The 27,325-nt window shown below is 42.8% G+C and overlaps 1 protein-coding gene across 1 annotated transcript in view; it reads left to right on the forward strand.

Moving 5' to 3' along the window:
- The window catches only part of DOK6 (docking protein 6), a 245,924-nt gene that overhangs the window by 171,496 nt on the left and 47,103 nt on the right, over window positions 1–27,325 (forward strand). The window contains exon 6 of the mRNA XM_037035647.1: window positions 20,495–20,633. Coding sequence (XP_036891542.1) covers window positions 20,495–20,633 — 139 coding nt within the window. The remainder of the gene's footprint in view (window positions 1–20,494; window positions 20,634–27,325) is intronic.

Below are 27,325 nucleotides of genomic sequence, written 5' to 3' on the forward strand. Positions count from 1 at the left end.
AAATTAATTCCACAATCAATAGATTTTCAATGTTCTATGATTTCTTAATTATAAAGAAACAAAGCTTAACTCATATTGTATTTATTTCTCAAAAGATATGTGACTGTTTTTTGGGAGGCGCTAAAGAGAAAGTTTTGATGCTGTAATTCACTCAGATATCCTTCATCTACTGAGTCATTCCATCAGCATTCTGAGGGAAGGGAAGAATTTACACTGACAGGGTTTGGAAGAAGTGAACATAAATTGTCTCTGGGAAAAGATAATATGCATCATAGGGCTGAAATCATTTTAATAAAAAGTTTATCACACATTAAAAAGAGCTAAGCAGCCCTTGCTCATTGATGGCTCTCACATGTTTACAAGCAGTTGGATGGACCGTCTCAGAGCCGCCATGTCTAGAGGCTGACATGGTTCAAGTTCAGCTGTCCACTGGGATGTGAGCTGGGCACTTACACGGAGCCTCTTTGACGCGGCCTACGGCATGATGATTGAGCTCCAAGAGCAAGCATCTCAAGTAGGAGGGGTCAGGTTGAAGCTGGATTTTATGAGCTAAAAGTGAAGGTCATACATGTCACTTGTGTTGCATCCATTCACTAAGACAAGCCCAGGTTCAGTGGAAGTGGAGTAAGATTCTTTCTCGTGATAGAAGTAATGTCAAAAAATTGCAGGCCCATACAACACATAAAATAAACATTATGAACTAATTAAATTGTGTTTAACTACAGACTAGACATCCCTGAAGAAATAATTAATGAATGCAAAAAAATCTCAGAAGAAAATATGCAGAAAAATTATACACAAAAGGCTAGAAGAGAACATGAGAGAGCCAGAAAATTCTTACGTTTAATTGGTGTCCTGGAAAACAAGAGAAGAAATTGGACAGATGCAAAATTTTAAGATATAATGGCTAGGAATTTTCAAAAATAAAAGACATTATACCACAGAGACAAAACTTTCTCCTAAACTTAAGATGAATAACTTTAAAATACTGCAAGTGCACAGGAACAGGTTATTTTCAGGGCTACAACGTAACTTAGAGCTAATGGCTCAACAGAAGTTATGAAAGCCAAGAAAAAAATGGAATAAAGCCTATAAAATACCAAAGGAAAATAACTGTCTGCTTAAAATTCTATCCTTAGTCAAAATATTCTTCAGGAGTCAAGGCAAAGTGAAAATATTTCATGCAAACCGAAGTGGACAGCAGACCTTCACCAGGGGAAACTCAGATACGCTTTATGCGAAAGGAAACAGTCCCCAGATAGAAAATCAGAAATACAATACAGAACACAAAGAAGATATAAAACTTTAAAAGCTGATTATGTGTCATTTGAGTAGCTGATTATGACAGTTACATGAAAGTGAAAACACAGAAACTCCTGTGATTTAGCCAATCTACTCTTGAAGAACAAGCGGAGAAGACATGTGCTACCAGGGTCGTATTAGCACAAGAACAGATCTTTTGTCGTTAGGAGAAACATACAAACTCCTACATAGATACTTTTACAGCAAAGTGGTGCTGGAGAACCTTGGGAAAGAATTTGTGGGTTTTGTAAATACTGTGTGAGAGTAAATTGGATAACCCTAGGGAAGAGAGTAACTTGAGCAACCCCCAAATTTGTTATTTTTAGACATTAAATTTTCCTGAATCTTATTTCAGGATACTGAAAAGCAGAACACATTGGGAAGCACGATAATTCTAGTGTGTATCTGTTAAAGCATTTTACTATTTTGATATCCGGCTAACTTTCAACTCATTATCTTCACCTCCTGACTTCTTAAATGAAAGAATATTCATTGGGTAATAAGACTATGACAAGTGGTTAAGTCGGGAACAGGTCGATGTTTACATTTCCCTTTCGATCCTATGTTAATTCTAATGTTAACTATCTTTGCTGAGGACAATGAAGAAAGAACCATTAAGGAGAAAATTTAAAAATCTGAATACAAAGTTCTTAGATACTTTAAACCTAAGCTACTGCTGGCCTTGAGTGTCAATGTCGATTTCCTGAAGGGTAGTCAGACAAGAGTTCAAATGGTTGAATGTCTTCCATCTATCACCATAATTTACATGCTCATATACTTATCTCGTTCATTTATTTCTTCATATAGTCATAAAATTTCACAGCTGTTGGGTTCTGGCTTTTGAATAATAGTTAGGAAGGTGATTTTAACATCACGTCCCCTTATAAGACTATTTCTTAAAATCCAAATCAAAGCTTCAAAAGATTTCATATAAGGAAATTCATTAAGAGTGACAATTTCAATCCAACAAACATATTTTAAAATCTTAAGAGGCAGAATAAGTAAATTCCTGTACTAAGGACTAAATACAACCAGGAAAAAGGGATTTTTCCTTAGCTCTTAAAAATGCCCTCACGGCCTGCCCCATAGATGTGTTTGTACATTAAACCTTGGCTTTCTTATAGTTTTTGTCCTTAATGTTGCTTGTGTTCACTAGCATAAAGATTACACATAAATTCCAAAGCTCACCTTCATCAGGTCATAAATAAGAAGAGCCTACTCTCCCTTACTTAGGATATTATACAAATGCCTGGTTTAAAATATTCCCTCCTGTGTTCTTGTCAGAAGATCACTTCAATAAGTTATAGAGGATATTACCTAAAGTCCTTCTCAGAAAGGTCTTTTCTCCAACAAGCAGATTCATTTCTGGCACAGGCAGGCACACAAAAAATATTTGCTTAATTATGTCAGGCTATGTGTAGCCTAAGTCAGATATTTACTTAAGAGAGTCAGAATTTTTTTCTGGTTTACGTTCTCTTCCAGTGAAAGGGCCTTGATGAAGAACTCACCAGAGGCTCCCGGGTAAGGCGCTCTAGATCTGGCTAGACTTAAAATAAACGCAAACATGAAATTTTCGATAAAAAATATGTTTATGACTATATAAACTATGAAACTAGGGAATGAATGCATTGGTTATCTAAAAGAAGAGAGTGAGGCTAATTTACTTTTCTCCAACACACTGGGCACCTGTGTGTTCTCCAACTGCACCAAGCATTTTCATCTCTCTCTCTTGACATTAGTCATCCATCAAAAAATGCTAATTATATCAGTTCTTTCCTAAGCTGGTTCCCATGGAAGGAATTTTCAAAATGCAGTAGGAGCATTATTATGAATTTACTTTAAAGTGTGCATTTTCTACATTTATTGATGAGAACAATAGAGGAAAGAACCACCCAAGACGTATTTTTCTTGCAACTACAAAAGACAACCTTAAAATAAATAAATAATGTAAACACCTATCTTTTTAACTAGAAAGAAGTTAAAGAATCATTGTAAGTTTTATCTTTTCAGTGACAACTCTGGATATACTGAATAAAACCTATTTAACCTGTCTTGAAACAAAGGGGCTCAGATTTACAAGGGAATTTTTAGACTGCAAAGGATCAGTTCAAGAGTGGTCATGAATTTGGAATATTATGTTAAATTGAGGGACATCGAAAGCTGTCTCTGAAAAAAAGACATGGTGTTGTTTCATATTTCTTTTTAATGGAGACCTTAATTTAATCCTATGTTGTAAAATAAAATTATATATTAGGGTCTATGTGTCATTTGAGTAGCTAAGCTTTGGCATTTTTCATATGTTCTTCAGGGAAAATTTTTTTTTTACTATTCACATTTCTACCTTAGAACTTCTCATTCATATTTATAAAAGACAGTAGTTCCCATGTAAATTACTGTGTTATCTTCTAACAAGTGCCTTCAAACACCCTAGCAGCTCCTCCCTATTGGGGAGGACCTCAACACTGGGTGTGACCTGATGTCTCAGCCTGGACACATTTTGATTTGACCAAACTGTAGAGCCAGTGACCAGGGTTCCTCCCCCAAGTGCCTATCTCCTGGGCACCTTTCTCAGAGATGTAACATGGACTGTACCAGCATGATCTTTCAAATGTACCAAACATCGAACTCAAAAAAAAAATGCTGTTCTTGAACTTTTCAGCCTAGTCATTATCACAGTTTTCTGGAGAGTCCCTTAAGGACTGCGCACTCTGAGCTTATTCTCCCAAGGTTGTCATGGCTCAGGATGGAAAAGTAGTTGAATAACATTTATTGTCAGATTCAGTCTCAGCCAAATACGAGGTGACATGGCAGTAGCGTCGCTGTAGATGTACTCTTTGACCTAGTTTGAGAAGTCTTCTAAGTCAAGGCCCTGATGTGTTTGAATTCTGTGCTCTCTCTCTTAAGACTAAATTCTGCAAAAACTTTATTTCTTTTCTGCATTCTAATACCTCTTTTTGGCTTCTTATTATGTAGTATTTTAATTTCTAATTTCAACTAATATGCAACACCTCAATTCACGTATTGGCATGTATGGCCAACATGTGTTTGGAGACACACATGTTAAAAATTTTCCCCTACTTAACTTCTATTGCTCAAGCATTGTGCACTGAGCAGAGTTGCTCTATCTGCCCTGAACACTCCAGAAACCACGACTTCCTGAGACCTTCCGGGAGCACCTTTGTTTTCTATCATCATAGTATATTGACACTAATAATGTATGAGATAAGTCATCCACTTATATAACGTAATATGTAAAATAATTATGTTGGACTTCCAGCCAAGATGGAGGCATAGGTAGCTACACTGTTCATCCTTGCACAACGAAAAGGACAACACATTTTAAAACAAAAAACAGCCAGAACTGCTAGAAAAATCAAACTGTATAGAAGTCGGACAACCAATGAGTTAAAGAAGAAACACTCACCCAGACTAGTAAGAGGGACAGAGATGGGCAGGAGGGCAGAGAGGACGTGTAGAAAGGTGGTGGCTAGTGGAGCATGCGGTTGCACAATCATATGCAGATAAACCAGGAGGAACAACTGGGAAGTGAGACAGACCACACAATCCAGGGTTCCAAGTGGGGAAATAAAGCCTCAAACCTCTGACTGAAAATACCTATGAGGGTTGAGGCAGTGGGAGAAATTCCCAGCCTCACAGGAGAGTTCACTGGAGAGACCCACAGGGTCCTAGAACCTACACAAACCCACCCACCTGGGAATCAACACCAGAAGGGCCCAATTTGCCTGTGGGAAGCTGGGGAAGTGACTGAAAGCCGGCAGAGAGTAGAGCAAGCACCATTGTTTCTTCTCAGATCCCTCCCCCACATACAACATCACAACATAGCAACGTGGGTTACCACACCCTGGTGAACACCTAAGGCTCCACCCCTTGTACAGAACAGGCACGCCAAGTGAAAAAAAATAACCCAAATGAAAGAACAGATCAAAGCTCTAGAAAAAATACAACTAAGCGAGGAAGTGATGGACAACCTATCAGATGCACAGTTCAAAACACTGGTAATCAGGATGCTCACAGAAATGGTTGAGTATGGTTGCAAAATAGAGGGAAAAGTAAAGGTTATACAAAGGGAAATAAAGGAAAATATACAAGAAACCAACAGTGATGGGAAGGAAACTGGGACTCAATTGTTTGGAGCAGAAGGAAGAAAGAAACACTCAATGAGGACAGAATGAAAAAACAAGAATTCAAAAAAATGAGGAGAGGCTTAGGAATCTCTAAGACAACTTTAAACATTCCAACATCTGAATCTTCTGAAGGGGTGCCAGAAGGAGAAAAAGAAGAGCAAGAAACTGAAAACTTATTTGGAAGAATAATGAAGGAGAACTTCCCCAATCTGGCAAAGGAAATAGACTTCCAGGAAGTCCAGAAAGCTCAGAGAGTCCCAAAGAAGTTGGACCCAAGGAAGCACACACCAAGGCACATCATCATTACATTACCCAAGATGAAAGATAAGAAGAGAATCTTAAAAGCAGCAAGAGAAAAGGAGACAGTTACCTGCAAAGGAGTTCCCATAAGACTATCAGCTGATTTCTCAAAAGAAACCTTGCAGACAAGAGGGGGCTGGAAAGAAATATTCAAAGTCATGAAAGTCAAGAACCTATGTCCAAGATTATCCAGCAAAACTATCATTTAGAATGGAAGGACAGATAAAGTGCTTTCCAGATAAGGTCAAGTTCAAGGAATTCATCATCACCAAGCCCTTATTATGTGAAATGTTAAAGGGACTTTAACATTTTTTTTACCAAAGAAAAAGAAGATAAAAAACATGAACAGTAAAATGACAATAAACTCACAACTATCAAAAATCAATCCTCAGAAAACAAACACTAAAACAAACTAAACAAGCAACTAGAACAGGAATAGAATCACAGAAATGGAGATCACATGGGGGGCTATCAGCATGGAGGGGGTGGATAAATGGGGGAAAAGGTACAGGGAATAAGAAGCCTAAATGGTAGGTACAAATAGATAGGGAGAGGTTAAGAATAGTATGGGAAATGGAGAAGCCAAAGAACTTATATGTGTGACCATGGACAGGAACTACCAGGGTGGGGGGAGATGCAGGTGGGAGGGGGTGTGCAGGGCAGAGTGAAATAAAGGAGGGAAAATGGGATAACTGTAATAGCATAATCAATAAAATACATTTGAAATAATAAAACAAAATGATTATGTTGTTTTGCATTCTCAAAGAACGTTTCCGTCAGCTGTCTATGGGTGTTGTAACAAGTCATCCAAAATTTAATGGCTTCAACAACGGCCATCTATGTTTGTCTCAGGCCACCAGTTCTGCTCAACTTGGCCAGGTCCCATTGAGCTCAGCCAGGGAACAGATGATCTGATAAGGCGTCTCCTACTGTGCAGTGGCTGGCTCCATGACTAGTTGAACATGACTGGGATGTGGGTCTTGTCATTCTGCAGATCCCCTGGGTTGGTTCATGTGGTGGCAGGGAACCCGAGTGCACAAGGACTTCGTAAATTGTTGATAAAACCTCATTTCTTATTTCCCATTGGCCAAAGCAAACCTCAAGTCTGGCCCAGAATCAAAGGATGGGAAAAAATGCCCCCCTTTGACAGGAGGAACCCCGAAGGCAGCTTGCAAGGGCATGAATGCAGGCTGGGATCCCGCTGGTGGCTGTTTTGGCCTTCCATCACTCTATAATGGTATTACGGGTGGAGGGTGAGCAGTGGAGTAGGTTCACAACGCATGCCAGGTATTACTGTCATCATTATATTATTAGCACCTACCAGGTCCTTTTCCTCATTTATCAATGAGAAAACTGGGACACAGAGAGATTAAATAACTTGCCGTCAATTAAGTTGAGGCCCAGCAATAAAGAAGTGACCTACCCAAAGAGTTCAAGGAGAATTCAGTGTAGAAACCATTTAAAGATAAGGCTGAGTGAGTAGGGGGAAATGTGAAAGGATGAAGCTCCCCAAGACTAGCAACAGAGGAACAAGGAAACCAGAACCCAGTGAGATCGCGGATCTTTGGAAGAAGAGGGACTGCCAAGACCAGAGGGTGGGAAAAATATTTTGACCTTGACTGCTCCCTCCCACTCCCTGTCTGCTGTCAGTGGCTCACGCGCTTTGGCCAAACCAGAGGGCAAGTATGCCTGGGCCTGCAGAAGTCAGCTTCCCAGGCACAAAGCCAGAGGGCTGAGACAGAGAAGGACAGAGAATTACCAGGGTGCACATAGAGAGCAATCGATACATTCAAGGTCACGTCAGTCATTATTAGCACATCTGGCAAGGAAAGTCCTCTCTGTAGAGTTTGAATCCAGAATCCCTTTTTCCAACTGGAAGATTCAAATGGTAAATTATTAGATTGTTTTCTTTACCATGTGTTTACAGTAGCAGCAAAATACTGCACACCTCTCAAGTTAAATTTATTCGTATTTATGTTCATTTAAAATATAGTAACTGATATTCAGCACCAAAGTCTCAACTGACAACACAGTATTCTGAAGAAATATATATATATATATATCATTGCTCTATGTACTAGTAAAACTGGTTCAAAATGAACCCTGCAATTACCTAGCAACCCTAAGGATACAAGAAATTTTCTTACCCTTTGCGCCAAGGTAAATTGCTGTTTCAAAGGGAAGCCCAGAGAAAAATACATAAAGTCACCCAAATCCAAAATCAAAAACTAAGCCTTTCCATGCATTCTAATCCAGATCACCTACAAATATTTGTGTGTGTAGCATTTCTGTTAAAGTTATGCAGAAACCTGACAACAGCTATAGTAATGGGTTATTTTGCCTGCAATTCTAACTACATTATCTCCGTGCTCTGCTGCACTAAATATAATGAAGGTCAGGACGGGGAAACATGGCCCAGCCCAAGCATAGAAATGAACTTCAAAAAAGGCAACCTGACTAGAGCTACCCAACCCAAACCTCCCATAGCAGGACGTGCGAGTTGAAAATCACCTTTACAAGAGCTTGCGAACCAGCAACGTCTTTTGCGTTCCATTCACAAATATCGCCCGGGCTGCAGGCAAATGCTGCCACCTTCCCTGGGGACGTGGTTTTTCACAGGCAGGTTCTCAGATGGGGACAATTGCCAGGGTGTGACTGAGCCCACCAGAGCCCTTGGGGGTCGCAGTTTGAGAACAGAAACTGCCACCTCCAAACGGAGACAATGCCCTGCGTCTTCGGAGGCTGTCGGAGAGGCCAGTGATAATTCAAAAGTGTGGCCAGCAGATACTAGCTAAGGAGGGTGTTTTAGGTCTCCAGGGGCAGGAGTGGTTAGGGCTCTGGGGAAACCATCTCTCCCAATCCCACTCGTATTATCTTCTCATGGCGTTGACACTTGTCAACATGTTTTACGATGAGCCTCATGGCCATCTGGTCAGGTGTGTACAGCAAACAGGCGTATGGGTGAGCCACCGAGTCTGGGAGGTAGGTGGCTTTTCCAAGGCAGCCAAGTGAAACCCAGGCCCATCGGTCCCCTGCAGCACGTCTCCCCAGCAGGCTCTGGCCCTTCCTGGGTGTCATCACGTCCTTCTGCCTCTCTAACCAGGACATGTGCCATACAGGACTGTGCAGTCTCTCAGCTTGATCTCAAAATCTTTACCACTCCCATTGGCATGGATCCTTTTTGAAAAAATATTTGCTTTTCAATTCTCTCTTGCTTTCTATCCTGCTAATTCCTTCTCCCTCTCAGTCTCTGGTACATTCTCATGGAAATAGCAAGAGAAATGATCACTGGGAATTGAAATGAGGATTCATTCCCTGGATGGAAAAGTAGGATGAATTATATAAACATAAGGTATCCTTGCAGCTCAAGTATTTAGAATCATAGACCACAGAGCAATTCAAAACCGTATATAATTGAGATTCTCTAACATCCTTCTATGCAATAAGGAGAAAGACATCATGTAGATATTATTGAGCAGCAAATGATTATTTATTCCCGAAAAGATAACATTTTAAATGAGCACCTCATGGAGCCTGAACAACCAGAATGCTGAACAAGAGTGTTTCTCACTGAGATTGCTTGGAGCCATGGTAGGTGTTTACAATATGAGGCAAGGGCTTTGACCATTAAGAAAAATAAAATAAAGTGTATACTGCTCGAATTCCCATTAGATCTCAAGGGTAAAAGAGTAAATTTCTCTCAACTACTTTCCTTTGGCATTTTTATTTCGTTCTTTACAACAGTTGGTGCCGGGCTGAGAACAGTGGAAAAGATGCCAGGAACGTCCTGCCTTTGTGTTCTCAGGGCCTTTCATCTAGAGGCAGGACAGCGGTGGCAGGAGGGGCACACTGCCTCCCCCCGCCTCCACCTGGCCACTCCGGGAGGGAGTCGGGGGAGCCCAGATGGGACCAGTTGTTCAATCAGCACAGAGGCGCCTTAACCAGCTCTTGTCAAAATGTCACAGGATGTGCAGTCAGCATCGTCTGTCCCTCAGGGTTTTCTCTGCATGCTCCCCTCCTCCTGCCGACCCACCACACAACCCCTGTCTTCAGGCAGCCCCTGGCTGGCAGAACCAACCAACGCTACATGGTTTGTTCTCTCTCAAGAGATGAAATTGCCCTGCCCGGAAAAGCAAAACTATTTCTGTAACTACTTCTCAGTCACATAAGGCATTCATTCATTTCTCCTAGCAGCCCCTCCACTCTCTTGAAGGTGTTTATTTAATTAATGACTGAAGGCATTTCTGGAAATAGGAAAGAAATTAATTTGGCTCCAGGTATGAAGACATGGTGAATGAGAAGGAGGTGGCAGAGAGAATATAAAACACTCCGGAGAAGCTCCAGGATTGTATTCAGGCAGCTTTCCGGAGTGCAACCCCTACAGCTCCAGACGGGGCCGGGCCCAGTGCCTCGCCTGCAGAGAATGAGAGAGAAGTGTTCGTTGGATGAATAAACAAGCTAATGAACGTCCGGTCCTGTGCAGACGCTTGGTGTGGTTCTTAGTTCTCTCCACATTCAGTAGAGAAGTAAATCGCCCTGGGCTTGCTCTACAAACACTTGTTTCACATTTAAATGTGCAAAATGGCCACCTAGAGCGTTTATGAGATCAGTCTCCATTATCTGAAATCTTATGGAATCAAAACACGTGAAACAAACTATACCCAGCCGCAGACAGTTCAATGGACCCGAGAGCGAAAAGCTCAGGAAGAGGTTGCACACCCTCGCCAAGACCTGTTCAGCTGTCCTGCGTTGCTCCCACACACCTGAAATCCAACACTGATGTTATTGCCCCGAAACTCAGAGCTCACGCCGAGGATCAGAAAGAATCTGGCGCCCTCACCCACCTGCAGCCCAAGTTATCAGGGAAATGCGTCAGTACCCGCAGCCGGGGCTGTGGGCAGGATGAGCAAGGGGAGATAACATCTAGAATGTTCTCTGGTGAAGAAACTCTGAAAATAATTGGTATATTTTATTTCTATTTTAAAAACCATTTTATTTTATTGGTTTTACTGTCTTCTTCTCCATTACCCATTATCCTTTCTATGCCCTCTTCCACCTCCACCGATCCTCCTCTCACCGAAATCACCACTTGCTCGTTCCAATCTTTACTCCCTCTTTTCTGGCTCCCGAAGTCTTTTCTGTCCTCAGGATACAGCCCACTTGCTCCCTGATAGGTGCTCTTGTTCGAGGAATCATTTCCTCAACTCCATCCATGCTGATTTTTATCACCGTTCGACTTACTGGCCATCCCCAAGCATGTTTTTGTCTTTTTAACTTTTTCTGAAATTTGCTGCTGCTCTCTCTCACCATAACATTTTTCTCCAGTTTCTTACTGAGCATCAATCTCACTTGAGAAATTGTTCTGAACTGACTGACTCACACTCTCCTAACTCCAGTGGTGGGTAGTCACAGCCAGAAAGCCCTCTGGTGCCCACATACATATGCCTGTCCCAGCAACCCTTTCTTCAACGGAGCTCCTAGGAAGTGGCCGACATCTAGGTCACTGGGGCTCCTTCTGGGACCTGTCATCCTCTCTGTGCTCAACACCAAGAATCCATTTTGGGTGAGGATTCTCTCTGCGGTTTTTTTGACAATGGCAAGAATCTCTTTAGCAATTTCACCAATCAAACTAAAATGCATCCGTTCACCCCATGCCCTCAGGAGACTGCAGAGGCCAGGACTGGTGAGGTGGGGGACACAAAGAGATGTAGGCAGAAAGAGTTTGGTTGGTCGGTGGGTATAACTTAGAGTTGTCTTGTAGGAGAGAGAAATTCTTGAAGAAACTTACTCAGCCTTACTGGAAGTAGAACACCAAAAGAAAGATAAATGCCATTCTGAAACGCCTTGAAATCCATCATCACATCATTCATGAGGGGTTGTGAAGGGGGCTTTAACTACACAAGAGTGAGCAAGCAAAGAATCTTAGCGCCTCTCTCTCCCCAGTGTCTCATGCCCATTCTTTTAAGCCCTTCCGTCCCCCGCTGTCTGGTGGTCCACGGTGACTGCTGCTGGCTCCTGGGTAGGACCCCCCTCTCTGTCACAAACAGCAGCATCCCCCTCGGTAGACCGAGCAGTTCAGTCTCTATACGTTCATTCTTTCTTTTCATCCCCACCTACCTCTGCCTTCAGGGGATAACAGCCTAACAGGAGGAAGTCATGTTAAAATAAGGGCGATAAGACCCGAGAAACACTATAACAGGTTTAAACGTGATTAAGCAGGGGAAACAGAGCTGACTGGTTAATTGTAGACTGGAATACATCAGTATGAACCTCGATAAGCACTAAAATTTTATACCTAGAAGGTCAAAGATATTGATTTTATATTATCAAGGAATAATATAAAATGACTGATACTTTTATTTATGATGGGGAAATGTTGGTTCTATTTCTTAGCTTCTACTTTAAGGTGGTCCATATGATGTTTGTCATATTATTACTTTATATTATTTTAAGGAATACAATTTAAAGTGTTAAATAAAGTTTTAAAATTAAGGTTTAAAAATGTACTCACCTGGGATGACGGCCTTTGATATCATAAAAATATCTAGGTCATTTAATTTAAAATCCTTTAATTTCTAAAATCGAGATAGGTTTATTTTTTCATCATGGCACTAAGTTTTAATTTCTGCTTCAAAACAAATGAAAAAGCCACAGTTTAAACATACGCCCACATCTCTGATAATACATCTCTGAGTAGTTGCCCTCAGTGTCTTGGGCTGATTTGTGCGGCAGCGTGTTGGGGGGGCTGGGCGTGGTGGCGGCCGCAGAGTCTGCAAGTTACAGTCAGAGTCATCTGTCAACTAAGAACCTCTAGAGGGAAGTTCAACACAGTAAGGATAAACAACTCAATAGTTCTTAATCTCCAAAATGCATTATGTTGTTATATGCTTCGTATAAGCATCTACTCATTTAATTAGTTTTATAGAAGTAAAATTAGTGTATAATTATTTTTAGAAGGAAAATTAATGTACCTACATTTAGAAATTAATTATAATTAATTTTTAAAGAGGAGATACATATATAATAAGAGCATATGAAATTCATGAATTCATGTTCATTTGCATATTTATATTTTAAATGTTTTTTAGAAATACTACCCAGAAACTAATACAGTACCTGCAATATGATAGGTGTCCAAAAAAGTTAATGAGTGAATGTATATAACTTAAGAAGAAAAGGCAAGCCTTAATTAAGGTAAAATCAAGTATAGTCTTAAGTTTCTTTTCTATTTTTGACTATAATTTAATCACTTTCTTCTCTAGTGACTGAGACACTGAAAGCATATTTTACATAATGAAAAATACTTTAATTAACTATATTTAATGCAAAAAGAGAATGAAAATGTAATTTTTAAACCCTGATTACATGCTCTCCTGCTCTGAGGGAATATAATGACCTCCTCTTCAGGTTTCCCTCAAAATGGTGAAGAGAAGCATAAGGCTTCTAGTTCAGTGCCTAAATATTAATAACTTGCATGTTAAACTATGTAAATTGTCCAACCGTATCTTGGCAGCCAAATTCACTTTGAAAGAGACATAATTTCTAAGCGGTAGAATGTAAGCCTGCACTTGACTTGGTTTGTTATTAGCTTTTCCCCAGAAAAAAGAGGTTTGACTCTGGAGCTTCCTCCTAGAACAGGAACGCAGTTTTGAAATGGGACAAGGGGCCGTCTGCTGGGGACACAAGGACACGCCAGTTCTCCGTTTTCCTTTTGACTGGTGCTCTCCATTCAGAAGAACACACTAACACCATGGGATTGTCCAGCCAAAGGAAAAAACAGTTCTCTCTTTCACATTTTATTTTACTTTATTTTTTGCTCTCAGTACAAAACCAACACCGATCGGGCATTGAAGACCCCAGCTTCCCCTCACAGATTCGAGATCCCACGTTAATCCCATACTTAACGCTCATACAAGTTCGACCTACTTCCGGACTTTCTATACTTTGCTTTTGTCACTGTACTAAAGGGGTCCGTTGGCCCCGTGCCTCTCGAAGCCCAGTAAGAACGGAACAGGCGCTCACAGCAGAGAAAGCACGGGTTTATTCCCAGGAGGTAGCCCACACCCAGAGACAGGCGGGCTACTCTGGCTTCCTGGGGCTTCCAAGAGATGAGAGATGGAGGATATGGCGGTGGGGATCATTACCATGGTGACTAAGGGAGTCAAGGTCATGGGCGGGGCCACGCTCTCTGATTGGTCAGCGCTAGGGTAGGGGACATTGATTCTTGCAGCTGGTCCTGACCCTGACATCAGCCAGGGCCTCACTTCATCTGGTTTTGCTGCTTTTCTGGGTCTGCAGGTGAAACACAGCCAAGGCCTAGATGCTATCTCTGGTTTCCAGAAACTCTCTCTGGGGTCAGCAGACCTGAGGCTTCGTTCCTGAGATTGTCAGACGCTGATCAGAGCCTCGCTGCCCAGAGGGCTTCAGGATTAAGGGAGGGGACGGGCCAGGAAGAAGGAGGCAAGAGGCAGGTGAGTCAGGCTGCTGGGTGAGGCCAGTGGAATCAAAAGGAAAGAAAGGAGAAAAGGTCAAGTTGAAGAAAGGAAGTTTCAATGCCGTCCCACATTTTGCTTGCAGTTGGTACCGTGGACCAAGGTCTGACTCACCAGGGCTCTCAGGGAGAAACCACAGCCTTTTCACAGCTGCTTTAAAAATAGTAAACTGCTAGCATTGTAAAATGACAATAAAGATTAAACTGTTAACAGAATAAAAGTGTTAATTGGTTTTAACTGCTCTGCAGAAAAGCCGTGCTTTTCAGAATTTCATTGCTTTCTATAATTAAACATTAAATTTTAAATACTGAATCAAAATACCAGTGGGGTTCAGGAAAGTGCCCCGCCCCTCTCCACTGCTGAGCGTTTAAAACGTCTGTGTGCGTGCAGGATAAATATTTGGTCCTTAAACATATACACAAAGTCACAAAACACTCGGTGAGAATGAAATCGCACAGCTGCAGAGATGGACTAAATCGCCAAAGGTCTCCAACTCGTCTGGTGCGAGAGTTTATCTAGACACCCCCGAGGAATGATTCTGAAGAATCTACTTTTACTTTTTGAAAAGTAAAGTGTTTCTTTAACCTTTCAGTTGGTAGGTTTCTCCTGCATGTCACTGGAAAGAAAAACTGGCATTTGGAAGCCACCCTGAGTTGGAGTGTCCGGACTGAGAGAGGGGGGTGGGGCAGAGCAGGCACCGCAGGCGCTGCCTGGGGAGGGAGGGCCCCCAGGAATCCCTGTGTTTCTCCCCTCCGAGGCCATGGCGGGAAACACGCACGGGGAAGCACCCCACTTACCTTTCGGTTTCCTTTGACTAGTACAGTACGTTCACATGAACTCCATTGTGCCTTCTGTATCAACACAGTAGAGACCGGACTGACAGTGCTTTGGATTCAAGGTGCAGCCAAGGGGGCGGGGCAAAAAAAGATTTGGAATGTTGTCCAGAACTCAAAGTGTATAGGAATATTGGAGAGACATATAAGATGTCCTCACCACCCCCCCCCACACACAGGTGTGAGTTGGGGGAAGGGACACATGGAGCAGGAACACGCAGGGCTGTTTTGTACAGCCCCAACCTTGTAGCTAATACATGGCCTGGTCATTTAACATATCTATAGCCTTTGGCGGGTCACTTGGATATGTTAAATGGCTGTGACCAGGCTTGGAGCTAGGGGGATGAAGTCACTTCCCCCCAAGATGTGACTGGGGGCAGGTCCCCCGAGTTACAGCGCCTGCGTGGGAGCTTGGAGAGGATTTGCTCTAGGACCTGGGGCCATACCTGCCCAGACTCACAATGGCAGCCCAGTAAACTTATAATGATACAGAAATACTGGCAGGTGTAACTGATTGTGGGAGGAGTCGGAAATAGGGTATCGAGGAAGATTGGTGCGGGGATTTAAACCCAGACATGGCAGCCATTGGGGAGAGAGCCATGTGGCTTCATCAGAGTGCGGACCCCCTCTTGGCGAGGTGGAAGAGAGAGCCACACGGTTTGGGCAGAGTGAGGACCACCCCCCTTGCCCAGGTGAAAGAGAACCACGCAGCTTTGCCAGAATGGAGACCCCTGCAGCCAGGTGAAGAAGAAAGCCTCATGCTTTTGGTCAGAGTGCGGACCCCTGCAGCTTTGGTAGAAGAGGCCCACCCGGCTTTGGGGTGCTCCCTTTGGCTGCGTGGCCTGGAAAGCAGGAGAGACTTTGACTGGAAAACTTGGTACAAAGAACTCTTGCCAGTGAAAGGTGCCACATGACTTTGGATTAATTGGAGATCCTGCCTGAACATCAACACGGCTGATGACACCAGTGGCCTGGAAAAACGGACATATGCTCTTTTCCTGATTTATGGTACCCGGAGTTGGGACATGGGGAGAAGGGAGTGCTGTGTGTGTGTGTGTAGGTGTATAACCTAAAGGAATTTGATATTTTAATGAAGGCATTAGGTCTGAATAGCATTAAATAAACCTTTCCTTTCCTTTTCACAAATCTCTGGCTTTGAGAGATGTCTTTGCTGTGGTGGCGGACAGACGAGCCCAAGAGGTATTAGTAGACTGTCCTGCGGGGGGGGGGGGGGGGGGGGGGAGGCGGTNGGGGGAGGGCTGTTTTCTGTAGAAGTTTTTGGCATCCCTGAGTGGCCCAAATACTGCCCCCCCCCACGTTGGACCTCTGGTAACACTTTTACTTCAAGCGATTCTGGAAGTGAGCCGTCAGTGGGGTGGAATAAGGAAAGGGAGTGTACCCCTTTAAGATCCCCAGAAGGATGGAATTTGAAAAAAAAAGAGTCATTTAGGGGAAAGACTAGGATATTTGAGATTCCTATATCACAAATATATTGACAACCTACCGCATGCAGCTGCCTTAGGGGGAGGGCTCCCCAAGACCCCGCTTCGGCTCAATGATTCTCAAGAAAGACTCAGAAAACGTGACTTTGCTCACAGTTGGGGTTTATTGCAGTGAGACGGGCAGAGTAAAACGGCACAGGGAAGCCGCCCCGAAAAGGCCAGACCAAGCTCCTAGTGCCCCCCACCCCCGCCCCAGTGCAGGGACATGGAGACACACAGTTCTCCCAGCAATGCTGCGTGGCAACCCATGGGAAGGGCGGTCAACCAAGCCTTAGGGCCCAAGGTTCTATGGAAGGTCAGTCCTCCAGGCAGGCCGTGTCCTCACAATGGGCCTCAGCCTCCCGAAGGGCAAACCAGGCTTTCCCTGTACCTGGTCCTGTGGGGGCAGCTCAGTTCAAGGCCTCAGGCCCCCAGGGAACACTCACCAGGCTGAATATTTCAGAGGCTCAGAGGTCACAGTCTGTTAGTCAGCCGAGGAACCGTGCCAAGACATGCGCAGGTTTGAACAGCCCGGGTCTGCCGAATGAACCCTCCCCATGTGGCTGTCACCCACCTGACGTCGTCTCTTTCAGAGAACAATCCTGAGATGAAGTCCCGTTGCCCCTGTTTTATAGGGGAGGGGTCAGCAGGCGGCATCCTTTGCTCAGCTCAGGTGCCATGGCCCTCCTCTGGGTCCTGGCTTCTCCCTGGGACACTGACCACAGCAAGCGTGCCAGTCTTTGACCGCTGCTAACCTCCTCCACTGCTGGGGCAGATCAGGGGCGGTGAACTGGGTATATTTTCCTGCTTCGCACCCCCATGCTCAAGGCCATGCCCGGCCCACAGACCATGAGAGACCTGTGCACAGGGCCTGTGATAGGCCGTGACATCATGGTGGAAAGCTGTGCCCTTAGTCTTTGATGTCCCTTCTATTACAAAGTCAAAAAAGAAAAAGAAAAACTAGAAATAAGTGTGTCAGTCCCACCTACTTCTTAGATTTTTTAGGAGGCCCTAAGCCTTAAAACTGAAAGACACTTTATAGATTTTCTTCTTTAACGTTTTTATTTTAGATCGGAAGATGTAGTCATTTTGTGTAAGTGCCTTGTGAAGGGTAAAGATAGATGACATTTCTGTGATTGCTATAAATTTCAATGGAATTCCAGCTTGGAGTCAGGACACATACATCGACCATATTTTCACCTTTTTCTGTAACTAAACTAAAGGCTGTGCCTGTTGGTGACATGTGCCCCTGTTCACACAGTCAGACGTGACGAGAACCTCTGTCCTGGATGTCCCAAGGTAAGGAAAGGATCCTTCTAGGGTTTTTTTTTTTTTAAGATTATTTATTTATTTACCTTTAGAGGGGAAGGGGAGAGGGAGAGAAACATCAATGTATGGTTGCCTTTTGTGCGTCCCCTGCTGGGAGTTGGCCTGCAGGGAACTGGCCTGCAACCCAGGCATGTGCCCTGACTGGGAATCGAACCGCGATCCTCTGGTTCGAAGGCCTGTGCTCAGTCCACTGAGCTACACCAGCCAGGGCCCTTCTAGGGTTTTTGTTGTTGTTGTTCTTTTTGTCATGTTTCTTTTTTTTTACCCCTCAGTTTCACATCAGGGTCTTCAGCTGGGGTTTCTAATCTGTGCTCATCTGGGTCCGAAGCATCACTGCTCAGACCCCTTTAGTGTAGCAGCGACCAGTGGGGAGGGCTCTGCGGGTCAGCGCCCCTCATGCTCCAGCACGCAGGAGTCCCTGTCAAAGGCAGGATCTGTTTCCACGTCTGCGCAGGCGCCCAGGGCTGCAGCGGGTGCGGGTCTGCAGGCCACGCGTCACATACCAAGGAGAGGGCCATCAAAATGGGTCATCTGTGCCTTGATGAGCTTCTCTATGCAGCCTGGCTACCAGCGAGCTGTTCAGACATACAAGAAAAAAAAATCCGTCTCGGTTCCTCACCAAAGAACATGTTTCAAACAGGAAACAGGAAACCAAAATGGTTTGTGCCAACGCTGCTGACAAAAGCCATAAAGATGAACCAATCTGACTGAAGAATTTTTCTTTTCTTTTTTTATCTTTTCAAGTACAGTTGCATTCCAGTTTCCTTCATCTTACTTTTGGAAGGGTTTCACCTTCAGCCTGCTGGTAGTTAGGGGCCTACCTTGAAGAAAGCACAGCTCCACCCCAAATGCCCTTGCCTCCTAACTCCGAGTGTTTACTGCCTTACTCCTGATCTGATCGGGAGGGGCGGGGGACACGTTCACTGTCCCTTTTATGTCAGAGGCTGGACAAAACCCCTTGGGCTCGCTCGCTGGGCAGAGCTGCGTCCGGAAAGCCAGTGTTAGACCTCTGCCTGTTGGTGCCTGAGTCCAAAGTGACAACTTGTGTCCCCATACTGTCATTTCCGAAGGCTCATGGACAGCATTTTTCCGATGACAAGGAACAAAACTCAACCTCAGACAAAAAGTCTGCTTCCCCGTGCGTGGTGTTCCTGCTCCTGCCGTTGGGTTCCAATCCACGGAGAAAGGAGAAAGCTCGTTGGTTTCACTTGGTGAAAACTCCTCACCTCCCCCCAGGCTTCCCATTTCACGCCGGGTGGATTTTATTAAGATCCCTTCTTCAGAGGCTGAGTGCTGGCTCCATGTGGCCCCGAGGGATGACAGTCAAAGCCTCTTGAATGTCTGTAGCCTCTTGAGATGTTTCTTTTCAGCTGAAAACTCCTTGGAGAATCATAGCGAAGAACCTGAAATCTTTCTTAGTGCTGGAAGACAGTTTGGTCACTTGAATGTTTCGTGCAAACCTTCTGACATTATAACCGGAATACCAGCCACAGAGCAATTCAGTGACTGTCCAAAGTCTGAATGCTGACATTCGATTGGTAATAAGTTTTTCTAAAGGCCTCCGATTATTTTTCAAAACTGGCCTAAAATAGTCATTTAAAATATTTCCCATGGTAGAATTACTCTTTGTTAATAAAACTTAGCTATACTCCTGTTGCCTAACAAATTGTCTCTGGTTTTATTCCAATAAAAATAATTGAAAGAAATGTGTGTTCTGATTTTCCTCTTGAATTTATGTAATAAGAATTTCTAAACACAGAAATAGTTGCATAATACTCCATCTGATAAAAATATAATTAAGCCAAGCATTTCCCTTTAGTGGATACTGAGATTACCGCCATACTTCATCTTCGGTGAAAGAGGATTAGCTGACGTTTTTGAGCATTTAGTGTGTGCTAGCAACACTGTAGATATTTTGAATACAAGTGGTTTAACTGTCATACAGACCTTATGAGACGGGGACTCATTGCTCTTATGCTAGGGATGTGGAAAGAAGGTAAACAAATTAGTTAATTTGCCCAAGGTCTTCCTGCTGGTAAGTGGCAGAGCCGAAGTTTAAACCAAATAAAAGAGTCTCTTTTATGCCATGTGGTTTTCTAGGCCATACCAAGCTTTACATAAGGATTACTCAGTTTAAATAAAAGCTTCAGCCTATGTGTGCAAACTCACAAACTAAAATTTTATAGTCTCCTCGTTGGTCACCACTGCAGTGAGTGTAAATGGCAGATGTTTTTAAGTGCCTCTATTTTCAATAGCACTGTGATATCACAGTTAAATGTGAAAACCCTATAAAAATAACTACTTGTTTTTATTCTTCATGCATTGTGATAACCCCAAACACTTTAATCTGATCTTTTAAACTCTCATGAACACTTCATCCAAAAATCCAAATGTACGTGGATTTTCGCCCTTAGTTCGGTTCCATGTGCCATTTAAAGGTGTGTCGGCGGGTTGGTGAGTTGGTAAGTTGGTTTGGTCCAGGATGAATCTGCTTCACCAACTCCTGGGAGTCAAGGAAGAGGGAAGCACAGGGCGAGGGCGTCCTCCGCGTGGAGAACTGGTACCCACTTGAACACACGAAGACCCATCTCTTTCCATCTCTGTTCTCACAGAATGTGTGACACGGGAGAAGGACTATTCACTTTCCAAACCAGGGAAGGAGAGATGATCTATCAGAAGGTCCACTCTGCGACACTGGCCATAGCTGAGCAGCACGAAAGATTAATGCTAGAAATGGAGCAGAAGGCCCGGGTAAGGCCCCTTCCTTGGTAACTGAACAGCTTCTGCTGCACGTCGTGTGTATGTGGGTCCCTCTGTGTCTCCACCCCAGTGTCCGCCCCAGTGTCCGCCCCCACCCCGGCCCCCAGGGCTCACCCCAGTCACTGAATGTCATCTTCCTAATTCCCCATTCAGCTGCTGAGAAACGAAGCTGTCTGTGGTGACTAAGAGAGAACCCTGAACTTTGTGTACCTACCTATGCGTGCCCTGTTGCCATGGTTACCCGAAAAAGGGTGGCGGGCACAGAGAATGAAATAAGAAGCCGTGTCCTCCGTATAGCTCCGCATACAGTCGGGCAATCATAAATTCAAATGTAGGCCCAGGAAAGTGTCTTAACTACCAGGAAGGATTCCACTTTCCTTTTTGCCTTTAGCCTAGCATTTCTGAAACTTCTCTGTGTTTTGGTGTGTAATTCAGAGCCAATGATAAAGTGCTCGCAGAAGGAGCCCCTGTGGTAGGACACACAGAGGGAACGGCTTGCCTGTCTAGTCTCCCGTCCTGGGACCACACCACCTGCAGTTTCGGGGTTCAGCTAAGACACAACTCAGTGAAAATCTGCAGTAGTAAACTATGCATGGAGCTGGAAAAATTGTAAGCTTTATTACTGACTTGTAAAAGCGAGCCATGGGATGATTATTGGCTGCAATCTTGAGATGAAGAGGTGAGTACCGTTTACCTCTTCAGGACTTCTGGAGATGTGTGCGATTTTACTTTTGAGAGCACAGGTGGCACTTTGGGAAACAGGGTCCCTCATCACAAGAAAACAGTGACTGTCTTCCAGTTTAAGACCATAGACTTCTGTATCTAGTATTATAGTAGCTTTGATTTTAAAATTCTTCAATCACATAACATTTAAAATATAAAAACAAAGAAGTAGTTCATCAAATGATCTCATGTTATTCTTAACACATTTTTTATTTTCTCAACACTGCCTGCATAATTTTGTCTCTCTGTCTAGGATGTGGTTTAAAGAGCTTTCTCAACCCCGAAGGGTAACACACAGTTCGGGCTCGTACAGGACATCTGGCCTCCCAAGGCGGGGAATGAGCAGTTTGAACATCAATAGGATTATTAATAGGGCTGCGGGATTCATTAGATGCATTAATAGGAGGTTGGGATGACCTGGTCTTCTAGATTTGAGTTAAATTTAAACCGCTGTGGCAACGATCTAATTAATATGACATTTTTCTAGTGGCTTAACATAATTGCGGAAAAAATTTTACGATTTTTCAGAATCTTGCATATTCCTTATTCAGTCCACATTTGCAATTGACAACCAACTTATTGCCAACCAGAAGTAATCATTGTGATGTCACTTTCTACTAGTTAACAGCTGTCGCTCTTCTTTACTTACACTTGCTCCAAACAGGCAAAGCGCTCACAAGTCATTTAAATTACATTCGCACGCAGCACGCTCCCAGAGCTTTCCCACACCACTGTGATTGTCCGCCATAATAAGGGCGAGCATTCGGTTTGTGTTCCGGGTCCCCAGTTCCACCACGTACTCACGGTGTCGTCTTGGGTGAGTCATCTAACCTCCGAATGGCTTGTTTCCCTTTATCCGTAAAGTGAGGCTATCATGGTTCTATGTGTTTCGTTGCTATGAGGTATCTGCATTTATATGTGTGTGTCTCATATACTTCTGAGAATGAACCTGGCACATAGAAAGCACCACAAAACGTTCATTATCATGATGGTGAGCCATCTGTAGGAGTGATTTTGAATATTTATAAGATTTGCAATGTTCGTGAAGACACTACCTTGTTATTCCCAAAGATGGCTAAATAATATCCTTCCATTGCTTTCACGTATGTCTAGCGATCTTGTGCCACAAAGTTTGGAAAACAGAATTCAGGCAGCGTGTGCTGCTGATGCTGTTGTCTGTTGCCACAGCCTGGCCTTCTGAGGGTGCATCTGGGGAACGGAGCTGAGCCATCGCTGGGGGGGGTCTGAGGTGCTCAGCTGGTCCCCTGTCTCACGGACCATCTAAAGCTGGAGGGGACACATGGAGACAGGCACTCTGAGGTAGCAGGGGCAGTGAGGCAGGTGTTGAAATAGCAGCCTCAGTAGGTACAGCTGAACAGGTAATCCAAATGTTTCTAGAAATCCCACACTCAAAGACTCCATTAACTTGTACATACATGTAAGTGGAGAATTTGGTTTAATTTCAAAAATGATTGCACAGCTAAGCTTTTCTCTGAAGGTTAATGCTAATAAATTACTCCAGGTCTGGTCCATTCTTCAGAGAAAATTAAATTAATGATGCTTTTTAGAGGGCCAGTTATACAACTTAAAAACTGCCCCCAATCCCTCAGATTCTAGGGCCATAAACAAAGGTTTCCAGGTCTCCAAGAGACAGGTTTTTCTTTCCCTTTTAAGAAAATGCCTTTACATGCACCAACCTCTTCTTAAAAAGAAATTCTAACAAGAATGAAATAGTATTTAAATACCCTCTGCATATTCATGAAGTAATAACTCTTCATTTGCTTACTTAAATAAAATGAAGGTCTGTGCTATAAACCAGACAAAAATGTAACAAGGGAGTTGGGAAAGCACCAAAAAGCCTACCTAGGACATAAAAATGTTTCATTTCATTCATTATGTGTCTCACACAAACAAGATGATAACACTGTTCATTGGCCTCAGAAGATTAATATTGATCAGGTAGAAAATGCTTATGTATTTTAATGTGATTAAAAAGGGTTTACAAGATTAAATTATAATTGAGCTATATAAGCAATGAATTCTCCGAACATGACTGTTCAGGCAACTGAATGAAACATTGACTTGTGTCCTTTCAAAGATGATTCCGGAGTGTTACTGGTTTTACAGATAAATTTGAGAAAGAATGTCTCAAGAACCACTTCTTAATTATAAGAGAAATAATTCAATACAATCTTTTTTCATCGTAGGTTTGTAAAAACTTGTTTTCCCTTGTTCATTACCTTCCTTCTAGGAGACACATAAATAAATATATTTTGATATGTCACCGTAATCTGAGTTAGGCAATATTGCTTTCCTTGCTTGAAGAATCTAATATCTAGGAAAGCAGTACATTTGCCCAGCAGAATAGCGGATAAAAAGATTTACTGAGTTTGTAAGGCTTTTAAAAGTGTAGACTTTGATTTCCTTCACCAAAAAAGGACGTTGAAAGAATTAATTAATATTAACTGATTTGATTAGGAAGTGTCTAAGAGGGGTTAGCTATTTGTCAACCATTCACAGGTTGCCTAGTGTTTACTCTGCTCAGAACTCTGCACAGCAGTGTACGTACTACAAGACAGGAACAAGAAAGTTCCCTCCTTCTCAAGTGGCCCAGAATTCCATGGGATCAAATAGTTAATACTACCCACAGTAGGATTATCTCATGTCCTTTCACTTCTTAAAATATCAAAAGTTTATCAGGCCCAATTTAATCAGGTGGGTAAGATATCACCATCACAAAATGTTGACCACTGAGACCAACACCACCAGGTGGGCTTCCTCACGTGGTCGTGACAATGCAGCCTGGCTGGTTTCTTGGACGGTCCACTTATCAGAGGTCCTCAGACCACCCTCCATGGAGAATGATTTCTGCAACCGGAGAAGACAGCCCTCCTCTCTTGCTGCTCACACCTGTGTCCAGAGGGGAGATGGAAAATGACAGTGATAAAAAAAAAAGGGATAGCAATCTTAAGTAGTCTCTCAATTTTCTTTACTTACAAATCCCAGACCAGTCTCATTTTAAAGAAATTTTCATTTGAGGGGAGTACATTGGAAAATTGAGTCAAAGTGATAAATTTTATTTTCTTATTTTTATAGTCACAACAATCCCAGTTTTTTAATTTTTTATTGTTTAAGCTGTTGCAATTATTCCATTTTTCTCCCCTTCCCCTCCCTCACCCAGCATCACCATCTCCCCACCCCAAGCCAATCCCCACCTTGTTGTCCGTGTCTATGAATTGAGCATAAATGTCCTTTGGTTAATTGCTGCACCATTTTCATCCCATCCCCTGCCCCTTTCTGGCAGCTGTCGATCTGTTCTATGTATTTAAGCTTCTGTTACTGTCTTGTTCATTAGTTTACTGTATTCATCAGATTCCACATGTAGGTGAGATCATGTGGTATTTTTCTCTCACTGACTAGCTTAGCGTAGTTTTCTCTGGATCCATCCATTACGTTGCAAAATGCATTGGAGAAGTAAGTCACAGTGATCCATTTTAAACTATTTCTGAGACAGTATGAAGATTCAAATGTTTGAGGATATTAGTAAAGCGAGCTATCCAAACAAACAACACCTCTAAAATTTGTTTCCATTTCACACAGATCATTGCTGTTCTTTTGAATAATAATCATTCAAAAACAAATCACCTTCTTTTCATTTTTAATGTAAAATGAAAAGACATTTCCGACAAAGAAGCAGCATGAGCTCCCTGTGCCACCCACCGCCCTGGCGTCGAAACATGCCCAATGCCACGTTCATCCCAGTGAAGGCAAAGCGGACAAGACCCAGAAGAGAGAAAGAATGGCGCTATCTGCATGTAAAACTCACTAAAACAGTAACTCGAGGTTAAGTCAATTTGCTCTTCCAGATTTGTAGGTAAACATAAAACGTACTCGAGTATTGACTATTACCAGCCCATGAAATAATTGTTGTCTAAATAGTTCCCTGAACAGGGAAATACTATTTTAGTGCATTGATTCCAAAATGCACTTTTTTTTTTCCACATTTGAACATCTCTCAAGTCTACTGTGAGTGGCAGTTGAATTACAAGCACTGCTCTTGCATGGTGCGGCATAAAATAATGTTGTCTTTCAGCAGGTGGCACCTTAGAGTGCATGAGCTTGTTATGAAGACACTGAAAGGTTATGCTCGACTGTAGCTAAATAATAGTTTTCTATTTCTTTCAAGTGTGACCATGAACGCCGTGTGCTCATTTGTGATATTTGAAGGAATGAGGGAGCATTCCAGAATGGGCTCTGACCCTGGCAGTTTGACTTCCTCTGCAGGGAAAGCGTTCTCCATACCCACATTTTCCAGGAATCCCTATCAGTTATTAAAAAATACTAACATGTGTTCTCACACTGAAAATCTGGGGAATCTGGAAACACAGCAGTCCAAGGAGAGTGCACAGAAAAATTTCACCACGTTTTGCAGTCTCTTTTCTAGGCATTCTTTATACACATTCAGGAAATTCTAGGAAAAGTTTAAATGTGTGATTTGTGATCGCAAGTTGTTATGTAATATCTAATATACAGGAATACCTGCCAATTAATTCATTCTTCAAAGTTCTATTCACGGATCTATTTATTGCTTAATATTATCGATTATTGACCATAAGACAAGAGCCTTTGTTATTATGGACAATGACCAGTTCCCTGCTGGGAGATGCCATTCACATAATTATAAAATTTCACTTTGCTAACTGATAGACACTGATTAATAAATCAACCCAAGGTCAATTAGAAGAAACCATCATAGTTGATAATGGAAGTGGGCCCATGATACTAATCAATCAATTCACTTATTATTGTTCTAGTTTCAGAACACAAAGAAAAATACACATTTCCCCATAACTGCACAAATGTGAGGGAAATGGGGAGAAGGCTGTATGCAAGTCTTCTGATAAACAGTGCTATAACACAGTATAATAGTAAGGATTTTATTTACATCATGGGCTCTTCCCTTAAAATTTGGTCAATGCATGGTTTAAAATATATAATAATAACATTCGTTTTTTCAAATCCAATGGAAATTATACCCCGCCTAGCAGCTGCCATGAAATGGCTATATAAACTACATTTTATTTGTTAGTCTGGTGCAATCTAAGCAAAGTGTCTTCTAATTCCTTTCCATTTATCTTGAATAAAATGGAAGATTAAATGTAAGATGTCCCCTATTGAAAATTAAGTGAAGTCGGTGAGAAACCAAGTGCCCATGAACCTTCCAACTTCAGAGGCCAGTTTGCATGAATCCAAACAGCGCCAGCTTGGCTGGTGACACACCTCCGGGAGTTCGCTTCTACAGTTTTCAAGTGCCATGAGCTCTTTTCCAAGAACAAAGAAAACTCAATGTTCTTGACTCACATTCAGCACTTCCATACTAAGTAGCATCACATTTTTCGTACCCTGACATACATGAGGCTATTTCCTAACCACTTGTATGATATTTTTTGTAGTATGTTTAATGGACAGTACATATTCCTTCCCAGTATCTCTCATCTCAGACCTACCGGGGGGCATGTTGACACACCCACCCACTGTGGCATTTCGTAACTGCACCGCTCAGAAAGACTGGGACTATTCCTTCCCAGTGTATATTATGCATGTGGGCATGTATGCAGATGTGCACACACACGTGTGCACCCCTCTCCTACCAGCGTTGCTCACCTGACCCCCATCTGTGTCCCACCTGCCCATCCTCCTCATTCATAGTCATATTTTGGGGGTTTTGTACTTCTATTAAGGTTGTAGACTTAAATCCAAGTACATGCCTCTGCCTTCATGGTCATTTCCTTGGTCACTCATTTGGGACAGGTTTCTATGCCTTGACCACAGACTTGCACGGACACCTCTGGTCTAAGCCGCCTCCCCACGCACTGGGAGCAACGATGAGACAGCAACCTTCACTGAGCACTCAGATATGATATACACAGTGATTTTCACTCCAAAAGCATCATCTCATA

The sequence above is a fragment of the Sturnira hondurensis genome, unplaced genomic scaffold (assembly GCF_014824575.4).
Source record: "Sturnira hondurensis isolate 20B ecotype Veracruz unplaced genomic scaffold, ASM1482457v3 Scaffold0001872, whole genome shotgun sequence".
Classification (NCBI taxonomy): domain Eukaryota; kingdom Metazoa; phylum Chordata; class Mammalia; order Chiroptera; family Phyllostomidae; genus Sturnira; species Sturnira hondurensis.